The sequence below is a fragment of the Thermobia domestica genome, chromosome 1, assembly GCF_964235325.1.
Source record: "Thermobia domestica chromosome 1, izTheDome1.hap1.1, whole genome shotgun sequence".
Classification (NCBI taxonomy): domain Eukaryota; kingdom Metazoa; phylum Arthropoda; class Insecta; order Zygentoma; family Lepismatidae; genus Thermobia; species Thermobia domestica.
Window position 1 is genome coordinate 61,640,775 of NC_137454.1, and position 24,843 is coordinate 61,665,617.

At 36.8% G+C, this 24,843-nt stretch overlaps 1 protein-coding gene across 2 annotated transcripts in view; it reads right to left on the reverse strand.

Annotated features, from left to right (window-relative positions):
* The window catches only part of LOC145685290 (uncharacterized), a 66,767-nt gene that overhangs the window by 24,072 nt on the left and 17,852 nt on the right, over nucleotides 1-24,843 (reverse strand). The window contains exons 2-3 of one of the 2 annotated variants that reach the window (XM_081757659.1): nucleotides 19,261-19,441; nucleotides 544-1,143 (exon numbers count right to left, since the gene is read on the reverse strand). In XM_081757659.1, coding sequence (XP_081613785.1) covers nucleotides 737-1,143; nucleotides 19,261-19,417 — 564 coding nt within the window. In that variant the 5' untranslated portion in view covers nucleotides 19,418-19,441 and the 3' untranslated portion in view covers nucleotides 544-736. Of the gene's footprint in view, nucleotides 1-543; nucleotides 1,144-19,260; nucleotides 19,442-24,843 lie in introns of those variants that run through there. The other variant, XM_081757661.1, reaches the window with a different exon arrangement.

Below are 24,843 nucleotides of genomic sequence, written 5' to 3' on the forward strand. Positions count from 1 at the left end.
AAGCAAAAATGACCCAGGTGTCCCTTAATTATTACTCAAAATATAAATGGTCAATGCAAATTCTACACTCTTCCGTACCAACACACATTATGGGAAGGTTTAGCCGTGTCTAGAACTGCTGAATGTTCAAATTGAGAGTTCTGTGGTTCAAGTGGGAATCGAGTGTTTCTGTGGTTCAAGTGGGAATTGAGTGGGATTTCTCAGTGTTCAAGTAGTTAAAAGTATTGTTCTGTAGTACTTAGAAACGCTCTGTTATCACTCTTACTTGTGTATTTTGTACATGGAAAACACTGCTGAGTCCCAAAACACAATCTGGAAGTAAGATATTTATTACCTCCCCCCTCGGCGATTCGTATGTGTCCCGTTTTTAAAGTAAAAATTATGGTCACCTTGGTAGGGGGAAAACTTCTTTTTCCTATCAGGTTATGTGGAACAGGTTATAATACGCATACAGATACTCCTAACAGTTACGCACATAATCGAAACATAACTACTCTACAGACAAGATTTGGAAAGCAATTTAACAAGATATTTTTTCAAATAATTATGCAGATTTTATTTGTAGCTAATTTGATTACAGTACATGAATCCGAGTAACACTATGTGTAACCATACTGGTTCACTGTTTGTTTTAGGTCAGTCGTATATCTATTTACAATTATTTATTTAATGCTTTGCTGCAGAACATGAAATATCTCACTATAATATTAATTTTCAAGGGTGGAGAAGCAACATTTTAATTGTATGCAAAGAGTGTAAGCAAGAAAAAAGTAGAGGTCACACCTAATCCAAGGATCAAAAGATCATCTTTACACATGCCAACATGTTTTGCTGCTTGAGGGCCCAAAAAGAAATTAAAGAAAATACAGGCAGCAGAAGCAATTCCGTAGCCCATTTGATTTTTGATGCTCACAAATCCTAACATGAGACAGACAGCTCCCAAAATAAGTGCACTAAATTCGGCTCTGTCATTGCGAAATAAGGCTGTGACGAAAGGGATAGCGGCCAGGAGATAAGCACCTACTGCCATCCCATGTGAACCCACTATCGAGCATACTTGAGAAACAAAAAGCGGAGTCGCAACGATACAGTTGAACCAGTAAAGATAATCTTCTGTTTCTGCTACCTCGTTACTTCCTGACACTGAAAAATAAAACGAAGAAAAAGTATTTCACTGTGAGTGTCCATAGATCTCACGGTTCGCGACTAACAACATATTTCGAATGTAATAAACAACGTAATAAATACAAATAGACGAGCATATACATAAGCGGTGAAAGGGTATGAGTGACTGAAGTAAGGTACATCAATGACACGATTTATTGTTATACTTTTTTCATGTGTTTGGATTGTAGATATGCTAATAAAAGTGTAATATACTTGGTGTTTGTCTTGATTATTCATTCCATTTCCTTCAAAGCTTCATAGATGTATAATATAGGTTAAAGCAGCGATTCTCAACCGGTGTGCCGGGAACTTTTGAGCCAATGTGCTAATTATAACTAACTAACTCTCTGGCCTATAGAAACCGGAGGTTCAATGCCGCGTTCACAAAAGTTGTCCATTGACTTCCATTCTCAGCCCACTGGATCAAATTTCTACTTTGTATTCCTATTTCTGCGAGATCTATCTTAATATTGTCCTCCCATCTGCGCCAAGATCTTCCTAATGGACGTTTTCCGATTGAATTTTCAGTTAAAACTTCTTCTAAAAGCGTTTCTACTTTCTTCCATTCTGGTTACATGACCTATCCTCCTGAGCCTCCTAGATTTGATGACCCTAATAATGTTTGGTGAAAGATACAAATTATGTACAAGTAGTTCTTCGTCATAAAGTTTCCGCCATTCCCCATTCCCGTTCCTCTTGAGTCCGAATATTCATCTCAAAATCTTGTGCTCAAATACTTTCAGTCTACGTTCTTCCCTAGAGTAAACTACCATGTTTCGCAACCATACAGAATAATAAACATGATGATCGTTTTGTAAATTTTAAGCTTTGCCAATTATGGTGGAAATAAATAAGAGAAATAATTCAGTATCCATTTGAAAAAAAACAAAACAAGAAAAGCAATTCAAAGGACTAAAAATATTTATTTTCCAGAGATGTTGAGGAAGTGACACTAATTATTAACAAGAATTTTCCATAATATTCCCAATACATATATTATAGTCCGGCAGAACTAGGTCAGGACAGAGATTTGTCGTCTATAAAATTTATTTTTACACTTTTGTGTTGATGAAGAGATAAGATAACTGAAAATGCCGGGTGACATCATGTCACTGTTGGGCATTTGTTAAAAAAGTAGGGTAGGCCTATCAAAGTTGCAAAAAAAAAAAATCACTGTAAATCAAATTTACAGTGTTAAAAATTGTAAAAAATACTTTGTAATTATAAAAGCTACAGTTTCATTCTTCCCCATACATCATAGATAGTCATAAGAAACTATAGAGAAAGGTGTATACTATCATATCAATTTATAACTTATTTATCAGAACAGTGTATCCAACTTACACGTAAAAAAAATCTCGTGCCAAATGCGTTAAGAACACGCATGTAATAGTTTCTATTCCCTATTCAAATAAAGGTACGATGTTAAATAATAGAGAAATATGGTGACGTCATATGATTGTCTTAAAACAGCAAGGTATCTAACTTACAAAAGAAAAAATCAATAACAATGGCATTAGAAATATCGCATATGATAACTATGGTTTCTTTCTACTATTCATTTCAAACATAGTGATGATATACCAGAGAAAAAGTAGGTCAGGACAAAGATTTAACCGTTTATTGATTTTTCTTCCCTTTTGTGTTAATGAAGTGATATTTAATACAAAATTAATTGGTAACACGAGCTCACCCTCGGGCATTTTTTTTCAATTGGGAATTTCAATTTTCGTTTACTTTTTGATCTTGTTCTCAAATATATAGAATTATGTGTTAATTGTAAACATTAATATGTTTAGAATGTACTAAATGTGTTTCTTGTTTCAGATGAGATAAATAATTGAGAAGAGGACAACGAAAATAAAAACAATGGAAGAGAAATGCTTGTTTAGTCGGAAATTCGATTGAGACGAGATAGGGAGAAAAATTAATTGTAAGTGGACTGCGTAGGATTCAAAACATTATTAACTGATGTAAAGTGTACAATGACGATTTACACACTAGCCTTGAAGAAAAACTATGTGAAAACCAGGATGTAACAGTGAAGTGTCATTAAAGTTGTGTGTCAACATATACATTATCAACCCAAGTAGCCAGACTAGAAAGAGGCATTCTCAGGAATCATCTGCGGTGGTTTCTCCCAAAAAAACAAGAAGTACATTTCAAAATACATTTTCATTCACAGAACACTGCTTGTTTTGTGCAGAGGAATGTTGTGTTGTAAAAGACCCAAAACATCCCTCTCGTTGACGGCCTGCTTATGTGTGCAGGCAAACAGATGTACCATATAAAAGAAAATCGTTTAAGGACTGTATTCTTGAAGTATGTGATTTAAGAAACGATGAATGGGCAAGTTGCAGTTAAATTATGTATGATTGGTGTTCTCAGTGACGTGCATGCAGCAGATGCAAAATATCACGTCGACTGTAAAGCAAATTTCATGTCACCAAAGTCGGTAGAAAGTGCGCGACCCAAAATATCAGAAAGTTCTTATGATTCTGCATTAGAATTTGTAGTAAATTATATGCAAAGCAATATATCAGGTATTTGAAATAGTATTCAGTTACATCAATTATATCAACAAAATGGTGGAAAGAATTGTCTCGGAAGCATGTAATTGAGACACTATCAAGCAGGTTTGGTTCAGATATTCTCATTCTTAACTCACCGGGTATAGCAAGTATTGTGTTATTCCGCGGCACTGCAGTAAAAGTTCTTAAAATTTTGGAACAAGATGAGGACGATCTGGATATAGCAATCAAGAAAGTAAGTAGGAAAATTGTCAGTGATATAAGAGCAATCCCACGGGAATCATCTGAGTATAAAGCTAATTTTAATATAGACATTGTAAAAAATGAAGTGATACTTTCATGAAACTTCTTTCAAATGTGTGTGAGAAATTGGCCAGCCACTTCCATCAATTTTGATAGCATCTATTGTAACAAGCGTAATAAAAAGCTACAGTACAACTTTACAAATCGCTTTAGGTGTACTCCTTCGAGACTCAAAGTTACTCATTCAGTTGATGAACAAATTAGGAGTTACATGCTCGTACGATGAGGTCCTCAGATTCAAGAAATCTGCTGCTAACACAACAGTTGAATCAGAAGAGATAACTGATTCAGGCATGTTTGATTCATCTTCCGGTTTAGTACAATTTGTTGTCGACAATTTTGACGCAGATATATCATCACAGAATGGAAGACTTACCACCCATTTAATTTATTGGCAATACTCCTTACCCAAGCAGAGAATAACATAATATAATGAATTGAAAACTTTCAAGCGTTAAAAAAAAGCAGGAAATGTCTGAAGTTTATACCATGTTCCAATTCACAGATACGATGGTCCAAAAATGCCAGCATGCCTCCAAGAGATGCACGAAAATCTGTAGATTCCTTGAAAGTTCTCTGTCGGAATGTATTAATTTGTGGAAAAGACTTCAGAACTTGACTTCAGCTTCCTCTAAAATGTTATAAGCAATCAAGACTGCTCTGAGTATAATAGATATAACACTGTCTTCTGCCACGAACATAATGAAGCTGTTAAGAAGAAAACGAAAGAAATATATCTTCCTCTCATTGACATGACACCATCTGACCCAGACACTATTTTCACAGCATTAATTCGCAGCCAGGATTTTATTATGAAAACTGGCCAGGATTTTGTAGTGTTCACATGCGACCTACAGCTCTACCGTATTGCAGTAAATGTGAAACGGTCGTATGAAGATAGATTTGCGAATGTAATCCTTAGACTTGGTGGAATGCACACTATAATGTCATTTGTTGGTTCTATTGTCACCTTAATGCAAGGAATTGGTTTCACAGAAATATTAAGTGACGTTTTCACAGGTGTCCCTAAAATGATGCTAGGTAAAAAAAAATCCACAAAATATTCGGGCCCTGCGTCTACTGGCCGAAGAATTGTTAAGAAAAACACTTTCGGAATACCAGTATATAACAAACAAAAATTGTCTAATGGATTTGTTAGAAGAATTGGCATCAAACAGCAAAACAACCAGACTGTGGGTGGATATGCTGATCAAACCTCTGTTTACTATAATGAAGTTTGTAAGAGCTGAAAGAGGAGAATGGACTCTGCACCTTGATGCTGTGAAAGAAATGATACCATACTTTTTCGCTGCTGGGAATGTGAATTATGCTCGATATGCAACATATTATCTCCGATCAATAGAAGCTCTTCCTCAGCACGTTCTGAAATACTTCATGGAAGGACAACACGTAATGAGACATAATGCTGGTATCTGGAATGGTATATGGAGCGACATGTATATCGACACAACTTTTATGAGATATGAACATGGAAAGAAAGGAATAATTGGTATTACTTTGAAGCCTGAGACATTAAAAACATGGGCACTTAGTCTTCACATTTGTTCCCAGATAGAGAATGATTTATTTGAAATGAATGACAGTAAACAAGAAATAATTCAAACGACACACAAAGAAGAAGGAAAGAGCAGACTTGTTTCTGATAGCAAGGACCGCAGGTGGATTCATGAGAAGTTGGATATGTGCATTGATCCTCTAGGTCCGCAACAACACCCAGAGGGGTTAGTAAACGTAGTAACTGGAAGAGTTGCCAGCCCAGATGTCAATGTTCATAATGCTTTAGCAATAGGAAAGGAACAAAAGAAGCATTTTGAAAGCAATTGGCCAAAGAGTTTTCATAAGACAATTTCAAAGAAAGTAAAAATCATGGCCGCGGAAAAAAGTCGTGAACATCGATGGAAAGAGAACTTTAGATCGAAGCATAATCTACTCAAGAATCATTGGAATCCAGGCAAATTCACGAGACATAGACATTATTGATACCTTGACTCATGAGCTGACTCCCCTTCCTGCATCTGTGTTTGATGAGAATGGAGAAATGCGAATATCAAAACAAAATCAATCCTTAAAAGACTTCTGCAAATCATTACACCTGCAAGATTAACCCCTCAATCCAATGTGATGCTGTTGCTCTTCTGTGGACTCTCTATTGGCCTAATCATGGAACAATGAAGGATTTAATATTAAATCTAAGACAACGCATAAAAGCCAAGTTGCAAATGGGTGATGTGTACCTAATTTTTGTCAGATACTATGATTACAGTCCAAAATCTGCAGCAAGAGAGGTAGATCTAGTTCAGTAACCAGAATGTATCAACTGCAACACAATACACCAATTCCAGCACAGAAGATTGTAATGACAGTGACAAAAAACAAACAACTTATTGAACTTATCTGTGAAGATTTGTCAGATGATTAAGTCCTTCTTTGAGGATGTATTAGGTGGCAAGAAAATGGTCATTACAGGTCCAGGTAGTATGCCTCTCGAAATTTCTTTAGGCAGTGCAATAGAGACTTCGACAGGACATGGAAACAAACCATGAAGAAGCTTATATGATCCTTGTAGAGCAAATACTTGTAGTTGCCAAAGAACAACGGAATACAATCACTGTAGTATCCGATGACACTGACATTTTCATACTTCTTTTGTACTACTGCTATAAGGAAAATATAACAAACTGTGTACTAATGAAGACAGTACAGAAACACACTAAAATCGTTTCAGAAATTCTACCAGCACATGCCCTATCTGGGTGCGATACTGTAGCCTGTCTTTATGGTATAGGTAAAGGTAAAATGTTAAGGGCACTTCGCTCAGGATTGCCACTTTCATTCCTAGGGGACGTGAATGTGCCATTCGACCAAGTTCTACAACAGGCGACAAAATTCGTTTCTGCATGCTACGGCCAACAGAACAGCAATACATTTTCTGATGTTCATATGAAAGTTTGGGCGAGCAAAACTAGCAAAGGATTTGCCATTCCTCCGAGTCTACGTTCTCTTCCACCAACCAACGAATCACTTACTGAAAATGTTAAAAGAGCACATTACCAGATGTATATATGGAAATCAGCAGGAATAAGCAACCCGAAAGGTCTCGATCCTGTGGATTATGGGTGGGTTAAGGACGAATTGAACAAATCACTGGTATACCAATCACAATCCCTCCTGGAGTTCCGTATGTTCCTCAATCAATTTTGAAATGGTCAAAAGGGGGTTGTTCCAAAGGGAACATATGCCGATTTTCGGGATGTTACTGTTTTGTTAAAGGAATACCTTGCACGTTATTCTGTAGTTGCAGTGATCTAGATTTAGAATGCTTGAATTTTCATTAATGGAAATTCGTTCACTAAACCCTAAGACATTTCATGATTAATTATCACCAAAATTATTTCTCTTTTTACACTGGTTTCTGAACAACAGTTCATATCATTTGTGAAATATACATAAACATTTGTTTTCAAGAGACGAAATTACCGAATTGTAAATATACAGGAGATAGACAAAAAAAATTAAAAACACTTCATACAGGACACGTAAGTTTGGCCCTCCACTGTACAACACGTGTTGCGGTTGCCGATCGATTTTGTTTTCAATGTGTCATGTGGACCTTCCTCTTCCGTCAGCAGTAACCCGTTCACCTGTGAGTGTCGTGGTGTGAAAGTGGTGTGGTAAAATGGGCGGCCTGACAAACTTCCGAAGAGGCATGATCGTTGGTGCCCGTCTGGTTGGAGCTTCAGTGGCAACATTGGCGAACATTGTGGGGGTATCGAAAGGCACTGTGTCCAATGTCACAAGGGAATACACAATTCATGGGCAAACGACGTCTGCATAGCAAAACAGTGGTCGTAAGACAATCCTGTGAGGCCGGAGGGCATTAAAACGGATTGTAGCAGCTAAAAAGACCACTGAAATTAAAATTACGTCTGAACTCAATTCCGGCCTACAGAACACGGTTTCATCGAAAAAAGTTCGACGGGAACTTCATAAAATGAAAATTCATGGCAGGGCCGCTATCACCAAACCCCTGGTCACAACAGTAAATGCGAAGAGGCGTATCCAATGGTGCAAGGACCACAAGGCGCAGACTCATGACCAGTGGAAACACGTAATGTGGTCCGATGAATCGACTTTCATCTTGTTTCCAACAACCGGTCGTGCTAACGTATGGAGAACACCGTCGCAGGCCAATGATACAGGCTGTCTGCTCCCAACTGTAAAGCATGGGGGTGGTTCTGTTACAGTATGGGCAGTGATATCGTGGTTTTCCGCAAGTCCCATCATAGCCCTGCATGGAATGATGAATGCTAAGGCGTATGAGGCCATTTTGGGGGACCAGGTTCTACCTATGGTCCAAATATTGTTCCCTGATGGTGATGGCATCTACCAAGATGATTTGGCACCCTGTCACGCTGCAGCAACGGTGAAATCATGGTTTTAGGAGCATGACCAGGAGCTATCACACCTCCCCTGGGTCCCACAATCACCAGATCTGAACATCATTGAGCCATTGTGGTCTGAGTTAGAAAGGCATGTTCGGTCTCGTTACTCTCCACCTCCCTCCACCTCCACTCCCTTAAGGAACTGGAGCATGTTTTGGAGGAACTATTGTACAAAATTCCACATATCACGATTCAGGAGCTGTATACGTCGGATCCAAGCTGTTTTTGACGCAAAAGGACGCCCCACACCATACTAGGTATGATTTTCACACTTTTGCAAGCATTTTAATTTTTTTTTTTTTGCCAACCCCTGTATGTTACTTGTTTTTAATTTATACTATAGAGTATCAATTTGCTTTATGCATATAACGTGTTCTTAATGACATCACATGAGGGTATTTCTTTTTTATCGCCAGTTTGATATTCTGTTTTAGCAAATATTAAGTACTGAAACATATTTTAAATATACGAGGTGTGGCAATTAAATAACGAGACTGCCCACCTCCTGTCGCACAGGATCGTGGTGGTTAGGTAGCTAATGATGTGTTGTTGATCTTGAACCTTCATGAGCAGTCACTGTTTGTTTCATAATTCTGAAAGCTTTTCTTTTCTTTGCAGGCTTGCATGAAGAGGACAGTGTTCTGTAGTAGTGCCGCAATCATGGTGAACAGTAAAGTTGAGCAGCGCATTAACATCAAATTTCTGGTGATTTAAACAAAACACCGACGGAATGTTGTGCAATGTTAAAAGAGGTGTATGGTGATAATGCTATGTCACATGCGCGAGTTTTCGAATAGCACAAATGATTTTCAGAAGGTAGGGAGGAGGTTGAAGATGATGAACGACCCGGCCGCCCTTTGAGTTCAAGAACGACGAAAATGTTCAAAAAGTTATTGAACTTGTCAGGAAAGGCAGACGTCTGAGCATTCGGATGATCACAGACATGACGAACATTAACAAAGAGACAGTAAGACAAATTTTGCATGACAATTTAAACATGACAAAAGTTTGTGCAAAAATTGTCCCGAGAAAGCTCTCTCAGGAACAAAAACACATTCAAAAGACCATTTGCTGTGACGTCATGGAACGACTCAAAGCAGAACCAGACTGTCTAACACGTATCATCACATGTGATGAAACATGGATTTTCCAGTAGGCCTATGACCCCGAGACTAAGCGTCAATCCATGCACTGGAAGAGTCCCACATCGCCAGGAATGAAAAAACCACGAATGAGCAAGTCTAAAATGAAGGCAATGCTCATAGTTTTTTTTTTCGATATCAGGGGTATCGTCATGACTGAATGGGTGCCTCAGGGTCAAACGATGAATCAGACCTACTACAAAGAAGTCCTAATCAAGCTGAGGGAAAGAATAAGGAAGAAGAGACCGGATTTGTGGAAGAACGATACATGGATCCTCCACCAAGACAATGTGCCTGCCCATAATGCCCTTTCTGTGAAGCAGTTTTTAGCAGTCAAGCGCATTCCTGTGCTCGACCATCCTCAGTATTCCCCAGACCTGGCTCTCTGTGACTTTTATCTTTTCCCAAAAGTGAAAAGTGCATTGAAGGGAAAACATTTTTCAGTCTCAGTCTGTGGAAGAGGTGAGACAAAAAACGGCAGAGTTGTTGAACAGGGTGACATCTGATGACCTACAGCATTGCTTTGAACAATGGAAGGCACATATGCAGCGGTGTACAGATAGGGGAGGGGAGTATATTGAAGGGGATAATAGTCAATTGTAACTTTCTTTGCAATACATCCCATTTATGATACTAGTCTTGTTATTTAATTGTCACAACTCGTATTTACGTGTATCTTTAAAGTAAAAATCGAACAATTAATTTAGCTTTCTGCATTTATATTATTCATTATCTTGTTGTAAGTTTGATTTACATAACATGTACTCGTAGATTTGATACTTTTTTCACAAATACTATGCATTAATAACAATTTGCCTGTTAGTTTATAATACTTAACATCTGACTTAAAAGTCAAAGAGAAAATAAATTTTGTCAAGCTTTCTCAATTGAATGGGTGAGTTGAAAAAGGTATATATTCCAAAAATATCACAAATTAAACTGAGATAGCCATTTTTTTCTTTGGACGTATCTACATCCATAGAGCAGAAAAAGAAACATATTTCACTATTGCAAATAAGCTTGCCAAAAATATGTAGATGCGATTGAGTTGAAGAAGGAACATATTCCAGGAATCTATGATATAAAAGGAGGATTAGAACTATGGCTTTCATATTTACGAAGTATTCTTTTACAATTTTTAACATTGTAAATTTGATTCACAGTGAATTTTTTTGCAAGTTTGATACCCTGCTTTTTTAACAAATGCCCAACAGTGACATGATGTCACCTGCCGTCTCCTTGAGCCTAACCGGCATAACAGTGGGACGTATTACTTAAAAATTTCATTTAATTTCATGGTGTCACCTGGGATTTTCTGTCACTTTATGATCCTAACTTTAAAGTGAAATTATAAAATAAACTATAGACAAAAAACCCACCTCAGGAAAAAAATGATGTTTATCTGCCGGACTATTAGTGTGCAGAGGGTATACTCAACAAAGGACTGTGCCATGACCCCTCCCCCCCCCAAAAAAAGTTGAGAGCCACTAATTTAAAAAGTAGGTATTACTCTCATAATTCAATCTGATAATTCAAAGAAATTCTTGAACAAACAGGTGCATTTATTAAAACAAATACATTTATTTTTAAAAATCAAGCCAAGTTCCTAGCACTTATTAGCAACTCCAGTAATTTTACTGTGCAACTTAAAATAGGGACAAAATAGCTCGAGTATATTTTTGAGGCAGCAACGAAAATCGCACCACTTCAAAGCCAGGCATAAGTCAATCTGGGACTTTGAATTTTTGGTTGTAAAATCATGGAATCGAGAATGTCTGAATACAATACCCATAAGAACTGAGGTTTTTTCAATAGGCACGAAAACATAAAGTACGTGTAAAGTTAATAGCTTGAACAGTATGCTTTTCCAACACACACACTTCTAGCTGAAATGCCAGTTCTTCGCACCAGGAGAATAGATTTATGGGAAATATTTGAATCCCCTTTCTCTATAGAACATTTATATCAATGAAAGTGTGATGATAAGAATACAGAAGATACTCTACTTTTGGCATAAATATTACAACACCGTATTCCCACAAAACACACCTTTAATCAAATTGATATGATTATACAAGGATCACCGCCTTGATGGTTTCTTTAAGCTGCTTGATCTCGGTGGCCTACTGAACTTTGTTGAATTTACAGTTGTCTTGGCATAGTAATTTTTTTTTATTTTATTCTTATGCACCCTTTCATGAATATGAAAGTAGGAACTTTCTTGTATATTTGGGTTATTCATAACTTCTACCAATAGGGCAGTCCTATATGTAGATTCAGGTATTGGAAACTTCCACTTGTAGTTTCTGGTGTAGTAGTAGTAATTTCCAATTTTCTTGCATCATCATATATAACGTCTCAAATCGTTTGTTTCCAGCGCACAAATACGTTGCGTAGACAAGAGATCCCTTTCCCTTTGCCCTCTTGTAAGAAAATTCAATTGGAACAGTAGATGATTGAGCTGTGTACTTCGAGTTCTGATCTTGAAAACAGACACTTTGAGTTTCAGTGTCAGGGTTGGACTTGACTAGTGTTGTGTTGTTTATGAACGATTCGATCGTTACATTCTGAATCAAGTGAATCAAGATTCTTTCCAGAAATGAATCGATTCTTATAAAGGATCATTCTTTCTTTATTTTTTTTAAATGATCGAACTGTGCAGCACTTATTACCAAATGTGTGAGTGAGTCAGTCAGCATTCTCTTTGAAATTGTACATGCATCATATTTCATCTTTGTACACAACAAACGTCCTTAGAAGGATTAAAAAAAAAAAAAATAGAAAAAAGAACCACTGCATAGCAGGAAACAGAGTAGACAGTAGGAAGACCACTTGTTTGCTTTTGCAAACAGCGAGAGAAGTGAAGAAAGGAAGTCGTATAATACCAATATAAATCATATATTTAGTTGAATATTTTATCTGTAATATACGAGTACATTAGTAACATACAACACACTTCATTCTCACAACGATAAACATACAACAATAGCTCAATCAATCCGTATGACCTTATTATTCTCATACCATTCAATTAAACCACGCAGAGAACTAAACAGTTCATATTATCGAATCATCTTTACCCTTTCAATTCTCGAAGTGAGTTATCTGCAGAAAAGGAAGAGCAGAAATGTCAGTGATTCGCACGAGCGTGTGAAATGTTCGAATCGTTTTCGTGAATCAGAATGAGTTAATCTATTTAGCAAAATTAAATATTTTGTCCATGACTAGACTTGACAATACCTTCTGGACGGAATAAGCTATCATGATTATAGACGGATCGTAGAATGCGTTCCAGCACGGGCGTCACTGGCGGAGAAGACAGGGGGACGTGTCCCCCCAATATTTTGTTGAGAAGATGAAATTGACCAATGCTGATCTATATGGAAGAAGTACAGAGAGGCAGAACAAATGAATTTATATGTGTTGTTAAATATTAGGTTGTTGTGATTGAAATGTCCATTTGACGTGTGCTACTTCCAAGGAAATATATATGTATGTATTTAAAAAGCTTCATTTCTTGGTTAGTCAAAGTAGTCTCGGCTTCAGTCATACACTTTCATATACTTTTGTCATTACTTAACCAGGAAAAATTGGATTTCATGACAAACGAAGACCATAGAAGGGAAAAATGTGTAGAAAGTTGATCTGTGAATTAAGAAAGGCAATCTACAAAGACAGGGGAATATACACGGTGTATAATTGAAGTAAAGATCACAAGAGGAATTAAAAGGGATAGAGAAATTTTAATAATATATATGAGGGTAAATTTCTTGGAAATAGAAGGTAGCAAGGGAAAATTACTTTGAAATATAGAAACTAATGATAGATAGAAATGCACTTTTAATAAGAGAATTGTAGCTTCAGAAAGATGGAAATAATACATTGAGAAACCGGATGAAAGCAAGAATAGATTTTATATCTTAGATATTAAAACGGAAAACAAGTAAATAATGATGGCAAAGGAACTGGGATGTTAAGCGAGAAGTTCAAAAACATATAGCGAAATTAAGGATAAAAGGTAGACAATATACACTCCTTCATTAAGAATACAGGAGAAAAAGGAAAAAGAAATAGACTATTCGAAATGTGTAGTCAAATCAAGAATGTCATTGTAAGACTTCTTTCAGAGAGTCAAGATTTTGTAAATTACCATTTACTCATAATTTTGAGGTAAATTCCGTTGAAGTGTTGTACTATTCTAGTCGTTCCCGTCCCCTCCAATTTTAACTTGTTAGAGACGCCTATGCGTCCCAGTCACTGTTACGTGTTCCAGTGAGTGGACGCAGGCTCCGAATTAATGAATTATCCCATATATAATAAGTATATACACTTTCCCTTTGAGATTTTGAGTAGACACAATTTGCTAGCATATTTATTTTTGGTATTCACAATTCAGAATTCAATTTCCGGTTACATGTAAACATTGTATTGGATAAAATCAAAGTAACAAGCAAAGAAAAGACTATTGAATAATAATTGAACAAATCTCGTCAAATTATAAAAATTAAAATTTATGAAATTTTATATAAATACACAAAAAATTTTCTTGGAATATTGTTTAAATATCCTACTATTCATTCAATAAGTGCAAACGCAGGCAAAACGACTTTGGAATGGTCACTATGAAGTGAAATCTTTAATGAGGTGAGAAGTATCAATGATATTTGTCAGTGATACACGGTAGTATCAGAATTCGAATAATCATTCAAATATTGGAAACGCATATTCGAATAATAGAAAGAACACTTATATGTAATCAACGTCTATCCAGAGAAACCTATTAACTAGAATAATATTAGAATAATGAAGAAAATAATATTCGTACAAACCAAAGAAGTAGATACTTTTACCTCAACATCTTGTACTTATGCCCTATAAGCTAAAGAGACTATAATTATTACATGTGAACAATTAACCCCTTGCGTTCCAAGTGTCATTTTCCTATGTGCGTGCTGTCATACCAGTTTCATTTACTCTTAAAAGACTGTCTAGACCATTATATAGTGCATAGTTATTGTGCGTGCTAGAGGAGAGCATTCACATTACTGATAAATACAATTATTTGTATTGTGGAATATTTGGACTGAAAAAGGGAAGTTCTGGTGTTTTGAAGGGATTTTATGTTGCTTCAGGTTGGCAACACTCACCGGATATCAAAGACAAAGGTTTTCCTTTTCCGATCACGAAATAGATCTTGAAGTTGCTCAAAACAAACACATGTGTGTTGTAATTGATTACACTCCTAGGCCTGCCATCTACTGAGACATTTCATGTCTTTTCTGTCAGAAGGTGCTGTCACCTAAGGAGAAATAGTAGAACTAAGTCTTGCTTTGAATCCACTAACAAGTTTCAGCATCTCCAGGATTAATACAAGTAATAAGGGATACCCACTGGTACGCAAGGGGTTAAAGAATTGGTGAGATGGGCAAAGTAAGAGAAAACCGAGAAACAGCAAGTAAATATAAGGACATCATGCCTTGTATCGTATAATCTCATATAGCCTGAAATCGAACCAGGGTTCCCGCACACTAAAAGTGAGCAATCTAAATGTGAATATTTCTAAATGTGACTAAATACGAGACAAGAGTTCAGTTGAAAGTGATGTCTCCTCTCGAAAAATGTATGTTTTTACTGAAAGAGCTCTATCTCACCACGAATCTCGCCTTGAAAATTCTGTCTCGTCCCGTGCAGAACTCTACAAACTGAGTCACCGTGCTTCTTCCACTAATTAATTAGTTTAATTAATTTCAATTCCTAATATGAGCAGATGGTTTAACTTTTTTTTGCAAACATATACTAGTTTTAAGTGTACAATAATCAGGATTTAAACTGAAAATCATAATTACAGTAACATGGGCTCCAATATGTCGGACGATTTAACATTTGTGATAGAGTATTTGAATAATCTTCTAAATATAAGTTCTATATAGTACTTATGAAATTATACACAGTACAAATTTACAATAGCTCGATTTATATACTTGGTATATACTTCGGATTTTCTCAGAATTTTAGGTTAAGTTCAAAATGAAAGGATTTTGAATTATATACTTCTCTTTGGAAATAAGACCTCAATAATAAAGTGTATAGATGTCTATAATAATAATAATATCACAATTTTCACTTTTATTAGTTACAAAGAATTATTATAAGATACAGTGGTAAGAGTTTCGTAATTTCTCTTTACTGACGAGCAATTGACAATATAATTGAACAAATTTGTGTTTTAAAAGTTCTAGACGTTTCAAATAAGTTCATTGTTCAGAGTAATTTGAGCAGAATACATTTCTAAACGGATCTGGCATAAGAATACCTCGACTTGTCTAGTAAAGTAGCCCATCATCTCAAGTTTTTTTAAAAGTAATTTTCACTGTTAAATAATGGTTTTGAAGTTTTTAAATTTTTACTCTAAATCATTCTGTACGAGCGACCAATTTGTCTCGTTTTCTTCTTTCACATTCCAGAGTTATCTTGAAATCTAATTCAGACTAAATCACCGTCTGGATTCTAGTCTGAAATTATGTGTACCAATGTGGAATAGGAAAACAGCGACCATGCTGTCTTAAAGAGTTGCCTCTGAATATATTACTAATTAATTAGAATATACAGTATATACAAATTATTATATTGCTTACGTACAAAATTATTTTCTATTTTAACCATAATTAATATTAAATTTTCTATTTAGGCACTATAATACAGAGGTTGATTCAATTATATTGAGCCGAACTCAATATGCAACTGTACCGCGCATGTGCAACCCATCACCGTGAGATTACCAAGAGGTGTATTTCGTTAGTCACACAGCAGACTAGTGTGATCGAGCGTAATCTAATGTCGTCGAAACTGAACAGATCCTAGAAGAGGTTTATCGTGGGACTTTCGGAGCAAGTCGCGCATCGCGCATTGAAGATATGTGTAAAGTGCGTAATTTTCGCGTAGCTCATGCCACTATGAATTGTATCATAGGAAATACGAGGCACAGATTCCGGGTCTCCCGTGAAGAGGACTCCTCCGTTATTACGTGTGGTTAGGCGTATGGGGACCTCCGAAAGTCCCCACACACAGCATGCGATGATCAGCAAATGCCGCTCATCCCAGGTGACAATCAACCACGCCATTTACACGGATTTACGCCTGCAAGAACAGTATGCACGCCCTGAAGTGGATATGCTATGTAGGTGAGCGAAAAAGGAATTGCAGGAGGCTGTATGAATTTAATCTCGCAGGCGATTGGTAGAAGGTTGTTGTTATCCTTGATAAGGCGTGGATTTACCTCACAGACTGTTCGTGCTATTACATACAGAGAGAGTCTCCCAAACGAGTTCATGGTTGTAGCCGTTTTCTCGTACAGGAATAAACTAAGTCTCCGAAAGGTGGAACGAAACGTCAAAATTAATATTGCGGACTACCAGACTCATGTTCTGACTGAAATGTACCAGCATGAAATTCCAGTATCTTACGGTCAAGACGTGAACCACGTCGAACTGCACCAAGACAAGACTTCCAGCCAGACGCGAAAACATCACTGGAATTCTATCGCCAAATGGAACAGGAAACTGGAATTTTGGCAAATTCCTTCTCTGACATCCCTGCCAAGACTCCATATTCCAAGCTCAATGGATTATTGTGCGTTTGGACTCCTAAAGCGAAGCCTGTCCTATCATCGAGTTCGCACTGTCTCCAACCTGTGGAAAGCCTACAAAGAGGAGTGGGATGTAATATCCAGGTCTAGCCGCAACCCAGTCTCGTGCAACGGAAATTTAGATGCTGGGCAATGGTCAGTAGAGATGGTCTGGAGATTGAAGACAACTGGTGATGGAAACATGGTATTTCCTAAGTAAGAGGCACATTCGAATTCGGCTTAATATAACTGAATCAATCTGTATACTGGTGATCTTGATCATGGGTGGCGATTGGGGGGCAAAGGGGGGCAATTGTCCCCCCACTTTTTTGAAGTAACCCATTAATGTATATAATTTCATTTGGAAGTTAAAGTTTTCGTATGTATTACTGTTTCATAGAAAAAAAATGGTGCCATATAATATTTGCCGTTGCGTGAGTACGTATTGGTTTTCTTCCTGTGAAGTTAAGAAAGCTACAAGAATTGTGTTTTAATTGCCACGGAAAATAACCCAAAAAATGACCTACTGGAGCACAACAATTCCAGCATTCAGGGATATTAGAAGCAAAACTTGTTAAATTCATTTTTCAATTTTCTCAGGAAACGAAGAAGTGACGCCCTTTTGTTTCAAAATTGTTGAACAGTTTTTTGTTTAGTGGTCACTACTTAATGAGGGCGTCATTTTTTCTTCGTTCCCAGATAAAATTCGAAATTGGATTTAGCAGGGTTTGCTTCTATACCCCTTTCTTACAAAGGCTCGATATGTTAGTTAGCCGTTTTGAAACTGAGAGAATGTTTCGCCAAAAAAAAAAAAAAAAAAAGGTATTTGACAAGGTATTCTTAATTGCACATAAACTGACAGTTCCTAAAATGTCTTCTCTTCTTTGTAAAGTAAGGAATATTGATTAAACAGAGCGTAATAAGAAACAACTTCTACCTTTTTCATTGTTTTGTAGTGTAATATACGAATGAGTAGTGTGTTTAGGGGTGCACGAGTGTATATACAATGAAATTTAGTGAATTCAACACAATTCTAGGTTTTAGGATTATTTTCTAGTGGAGTGATGGAGTGTGGAGTGATTCTAAGTATTATTGTGTTTTAATGTGTTCCAAGAAAGTGAAAACTGCACCTAATGGCAACGAACATATTTCGGGAAGCTACAAAAGCAAATATTGCTTTAAATGTCGTAGCATATGCTTGTAGTACCGGTATTTACTGTCTTTCATTTTCTAAGAGTAATAACATACATTTAATTGCATGTGTGGAATTAAAAATTAAGTTGTTCATTAATCCCCAGTTTCAATATAACTTCTACAAAACAAGACTCGTTATTCATTACTATGTTTAATATTATTTTTTCTATTTATTTGTTTTGTAAATTTGTTATTAAATAATCTGATTACACAATTTTCTAGACAAAATTTTAAGATGTTCATGAGCATGGAATCAAATATCTTCTTACACCTTCGTTGTTTAAGAGTACAAATGAATAGTACCTACTGGCGTTGCTCTTGTCTATTTACTTAATAAAATATGAAATGCGATATACGGTATTTTAACCGAAAAATATAGTATCCTATTAGTTATACAACCTTTCGTCAAACAAAGTGTTTAGAAATAACCAGGGAAACTAATAATGATATACAAATATTCAGATCATGCCTTGGCTCCCCCCCTCACTTTTAACGTCCAATCGTCGCCACTGATCTTGATCCTAAATATGTGTAAAACATGTTAAGTAACAGTACGTTGGTTTGAACTCATAGTACTTTACTCGTAGCTATGAAACAATGAACTTCTTTTTTATGTACTCGACTTCATTTTATGTACGCATCTTTGTGGATATACTAGGAAATTCTTCAACCAAAATATGCATATAAGCTTGTTTTCTAGAATATTTTTCAGAATTATTAGATTTATCTTATTAAAACCCACTAGAAATTCCCAAAATTTATTTTTATTTTCTGGATCACACTTAGATCAATATTAAGTTTCCGTGTATAAATGTAATAGAAAACAGTTTACTTACAATGGCGCATAATCCCAAGAAACGCAGCAAGTAAAGCTGTCGCGAACCATGGGACAGCAAGCACCTGGTCGAATTTGTGGGCATACAACAGCTGAAGTCCCCACACAGCTTGAACAGCTAGGAAACCATGAGATATAATTCCGCCCATACACACCATCTTGGCACTTCTTAGTTTTCAGTTCTGAAATGCACCAGATTAATAAAATTAATATATATAAACTAACAGGGCCGTGCCGTGGGGGGCGAGCGGGGCGAAAATCGAGAGAAAAATGGAAAAAAGATAGGAAAAATTTCTTGGAATATACGTATGTATGGGGGCGCCGTCGTATACTCTCGCCCTGGGCGCTGATTTTCCACGGCACAGCTCTGTAAACTAATACGTACAACTAAGCTGTTGTGCAACTAGAAAACAGGTTTTCTTACGTCTTAAATTCTACAAATTTTAGTCATTCAAAATCTAGTTTCTTTTTCCTCTTACCTCTTACAATACATTGCCCCTTCTTCCTCTGGGCCCATTTTCTTGCAGGCGACTAATACACACTTATCTGTCTCCAAAGCAAGAAGTTCTATATGCTAAGTTTCGTGGTTTTCTTACTAGCATCTGTAGCGTGGGAGACCGGGTTCGACTGCCAGTGGGAGCTCATGTAACCCTTTCGGGATCCGGGGTTTTTGGGGTATTTTTTAGACTTTCAGTCAAGCAGCTACTGCATCGTCACTATTTATCCTAGGATCATGGTTCATACCTCATTCTCTTCAGAATGGAGCTGGCTTTCAAATGGTACCACTTGCATGCTCATACCATATACCAGGAGAGGGAAAAGTGATGTCAAAGGGAAAATTTCGAGGGAAAAATTTTTTCACACCCCTCTGGAACGGCCCTGTGTGAACGTAGAGATCTCAAAAAACATCTGATAAATAGTACTTGGTATACTGAATGTGTGCGCCAAATTTCAAGTTTCTATCTTGAATACTAAGGGCGGGAGAAATTTTATCAAGAATCCCTACAATGCCCCAAATTACCACAAAACACCATGATCTCAGGTAAAAAATTTCCTGAAACATGTCTATTTACCCTAGGACTATAATCCGCCAATCATTCTCTTCCGAATAGAACTGCCTTTCAGGCGGTACCATTCAAGTGTCTCTATCGTGTATCTAAGGCGGGAAAATCCCGAAAAAAGGGATTTTTTGGATCTAAATATCCCATTTTTCAACTTTTATCCCCCCTGGACCTCCCTGTTTTAACGCAGAGATCTGAAAAAATCTGATAAATACTACTAGGTGGGCTGAATGTTTATGCACAATTCCAATTTTCCAGGTGCAAAAGTAAGCCCGCCAAAAAAATATATAACGACAATGTCTCATATTCCCGTATACAGAGGGATATTTTGTAAACATTCCCTGAGAGATCCCTAATTACCCTAGAATCATGGTTTGCACATCATTCTCCTCAGAATAGAACTGCCTTTCAGACGTTACCACTCACATGTGTCCATCATGTATCTAAGGCGGGAAAATCTCGTGAAAGGGATTTTTTTGTAAAAATATCCCTTTTTTCAACTTTTAGCCCCTCTGGATCCCCCCTGTTTTAACGCAGAAATCTGAAAAAAAATCTGGTAAATACTACTCGGTGGACTGAATGTTTGTGCAAAATTTTAATCTTCTACGTGTAAAAATAAGTCCGCCAAAAAATAATGAACATAGGCGAAAAAGAAAACATATAAAAGAAAATATATATTTAAAATTATGACGTCATCACCTCCTATGTCTCGACGCAGGAAGGTGTGAAACCATACGTAAGGTCTTCTACAATGCCTCTGGACTTGAAAAAACAAACAGGACGAAAAAGCTCAAATAGGAGAGTTATAACGCAATGTACCATGAAACACCCGTATGGTACAAATTGTACCATAAGTGCCCCAAAGGGGTAATTCAAATCCCACGTTAAGCTGTAGGTCCACGTCTCATATAAGCTTCGTTGATAAAACAGGATGCTAAGTACAAATCAGTCACAAACAATGAACAACGTAAAAGTAAGGTAAGCCATTTTTTTCTGATATCTTCTCCAATGTCTAAAATATATTTCATTGTTAATTCAGAACCGCTAATAAAAAAATTAAACTGTTGCTAGACTCAACTAACTTGATTTTTCCCGCAAAGAAGTAAAGCAGATGATTGCCAAAGTTGTCACGTTAAACTCACGCTTCTAAACAATTTATTCATTAGTTACTACTCTCCTAACACTAATCCAGTCAAGGAACCCTAATCCACGAACCAGAGTTCAGAAACTTACAACCAGCCGCATTTCGAAATCAGAACTAGGGAATACTGTTAACCCAATGTTGGTCAATATTGGGATGGCCAATGAAGAGTGCTGTATTAGCCAATCAAGATGTGTGAAACAATTTCCAGATGATTGTTATATCATTACATTTTCTATGATTTATTGGCTACAGCCAGCAACATATGTATATCTTAGACACTGAAAGAATTAAGAGCAACATATGTATATCTTAGACACTGAAAGAATTAAGAGTTAAGATTTTCCCGAATATAAACGGATCCAATTGATGCAGGAAATTTGGGTACGATTTACTGTTGTAAACCGTGTTGTTTTCAACTGGACAATCTGATTTTACTGTCCACTGTTCGGTAAGATCTAGAAAACACTAGTTCTTTATTTTTCTCATTACATCTTGTCTATCACTTTAGACATTCACTGCATAGCCTGAGTGGTAAAAAGCAATGATTTCAGACGATTTTCCCAGGGGAAATTTTAATACACAGGGGGTTAAAGTACAGTAGTAATGAAAAAATACTTGTTGACCATTTGTTGTCCAGGATCGGAGATTTTCCCTGGGGAATTTTCGCAGCTCCGGGGGAAAGAAATTTCTCCCCGGACTATTCCCTAGAATAGTCACTGATTGCAACGTCCTACGTCGCTTCTAATTTATTAACATTTTATAGTGTGATCGTATGAATTGATAGCTCGAAAATAAGTAAGACCAATAGGACATTTCGAAGAGACAGATAATACTTAAACCATTCAAATATTTTTACAAATTAAAGACGAATGGTCGAGTTAAACCGAATTTCAAGACTGATTACTAATTCCAAGAATATAGTGGTGTTTTGTGAAAATTTTGTAATGTGACATTATGCGTACAATTCAATTGTCTTAACCTTAGAACATAAAACGTCCTTCCGGCAGGATGTACCATCTTAGAAGTCCTACATTTATCTATAAATTAGCGTACTTTGTATACGTTCAGTGTTACAGAGAGTTCTCGTAGTTTAAAGAGCATAAACTCTAGTTTTAGCGCAAGAAAGAATTATGTTGATACGACTGTTAGTTCAATAATGGCAAGATGTTTTCTAAACGTGATCGTGTGTACGTTTACGCCTTTTTAAAATCCACCAAACACCAATCGTGTGTGGACTAGAGCGAATTTCGATAACTGGGAAACACTAAACCTACTCTTATATTGTTTATTGTATTTTAAAATGCGTACCCCTGGAAGGTTTCCTCCTTCTGGAAGGACAAACTCATATTCTTTCCATTGAGGAAGCGTATCCTACCGGCAGGACGGCGGCTCGTGTACAGAAGTCCTTCTGGAAGACCCTTCCTGCAGGACAAAGACTTGTGTACGTTCTATCATTAAAACCATGGGTGTGTGCAGAATTTTTCACAAGTGGAGGCAAAGTTTGTAATCATTTGATTTTACTTCAAAGAAAAATATTTATGGCCGTTTGTCATGTAAAGCTTTGCTCTGGATAGGGTAAGGGAAAGGAGCCGCAACGAGGCTAATTTGTATGGCACTATTTCAATATTTCACCGAAGGAGCAAATGCTTTGGTATTTTGCTTACCACCTCGTATTATGTAACAGGTATTTTTACAACATAAATTGGGAACGTAAAGAAATAAAGAAAATATGAACAACTAAATTTAGAAAATTTGCCCGTGACTTGAAAATTTAAATCAAATTATTGATTCACTTGAATACCAGGGAGGGCCACGACCCCGCTGCGGACGTCCATTATTAAAACTACAAGAAAGCATCTGAATCGAAGAAACATATTGAAGTGGCTAGATGTAAGGCACAATCTTAATTTATTTCAAATATTTCAAACATGAATATCGCATATCTAATACGAATCCTTATACACGAACCAACAAGTGTTAGGATAGGGGAAGAACTGACGGGGGAGAGTGCAATTGGAAGGGGAGTTCGACAAGGATGCTGTCTGCCGCAAACACTATTTAATGTCTATCTAGAAGAGATAGTGAAAAAGAGCCTAGATGATGATGACGGCATTTCGGTAGGAGGTAGAATGATTAGATGCATAAGATTTGCAAACGATATGGCGCTTGTTGCAGAATCTGAAAAGATAATTAATTAATAAGATGTTAGAAAATTTGAAGGGCTTTGAAGAATATGGGATGAAAATAAATGTTAGAAAGATAAAAGCCATGGTGATTGGAACGAAGCGATCTGTGTCAAATATAAAAGTGGGAAGGGAGAATATAGAACAAGTGAATAGTTTTCGATATCTAGGTAGTATTCTTAGTAATGACATGAAGTGCGAACGTGAAATAAAAGCAAGGATAGGAATGGCGAAAGAAGCCTTTAGAAGGAAGAAAAGTCTGTTTTGTGGAGCCTTGAGTAAAGAGTTGAGAAAAAGACTCATAAAATGCTTCGTGTGGAGTGTTGTACTGTATGGGGCGGAAACATGGACATTACGTAAAGATGATGAAAAACGACTGGAAGCCTTCGAAATTTGGGTGTGGAGAAGAATAGAAATAATTAGTTGGGTCGAGCGGAAAACGAATGAGAGAGTGTTAGAAATGGTGGGGGAGAAAAGAGCACTTTTAGATATTGTTAAAAAGAGGAAGAGAAACTGGGTGGGACATTGCCTAAGAAAAAAATGTATCATGAGGGACGTCCTAGAGGGTATGGTGGCGGGAAAGAAAGGGAGGGGCAAAGGAGACTACAATTAATGGATGACATTAAAACAGGAAGATCATACGTGAAGACGAAGAGGTTAGCGAAGGATCGTGGAGCATGGAAGCTTCTCAGCTGCGACAAGTGACCTGCCAATAAGGGCAGAATACCTATGGTGATGACGATGATGATGATACGAATCCCATCTTGACGGAACTATTTTTGATATACCCTGAAGTCAAACATGGCCATAGCTACTTATCACAGAATTGTAAGAACAAAATTATTAAATACTTAATCCCAGATTCGAAGGTACTACCTAGGTACATTGCCCCTTCTTCCTCTTTCACTATGCACGAACGAAGGCTGAAGCCATTGTAGAAAACGTCCATCCCATTTCACTGGAGTCGGTTTTAGAAGACACTTCATCTGACCCATTCTCAATTGCGACCGAAACATCTAAGAAGGTGACCAAAAAATGTGTCCTATTGCTGTTTTTTTAAAAAAAAAAATACAATCTAATATACATAATATAAAGAGTTTGGTTGTATGTTTGTGTGTGGCCCGGGGACAAGATGAGTGGACCGAGAATTATCAAAATTTGGTCACGAATACCTTAGTCCAATTTCCAGATCAAGA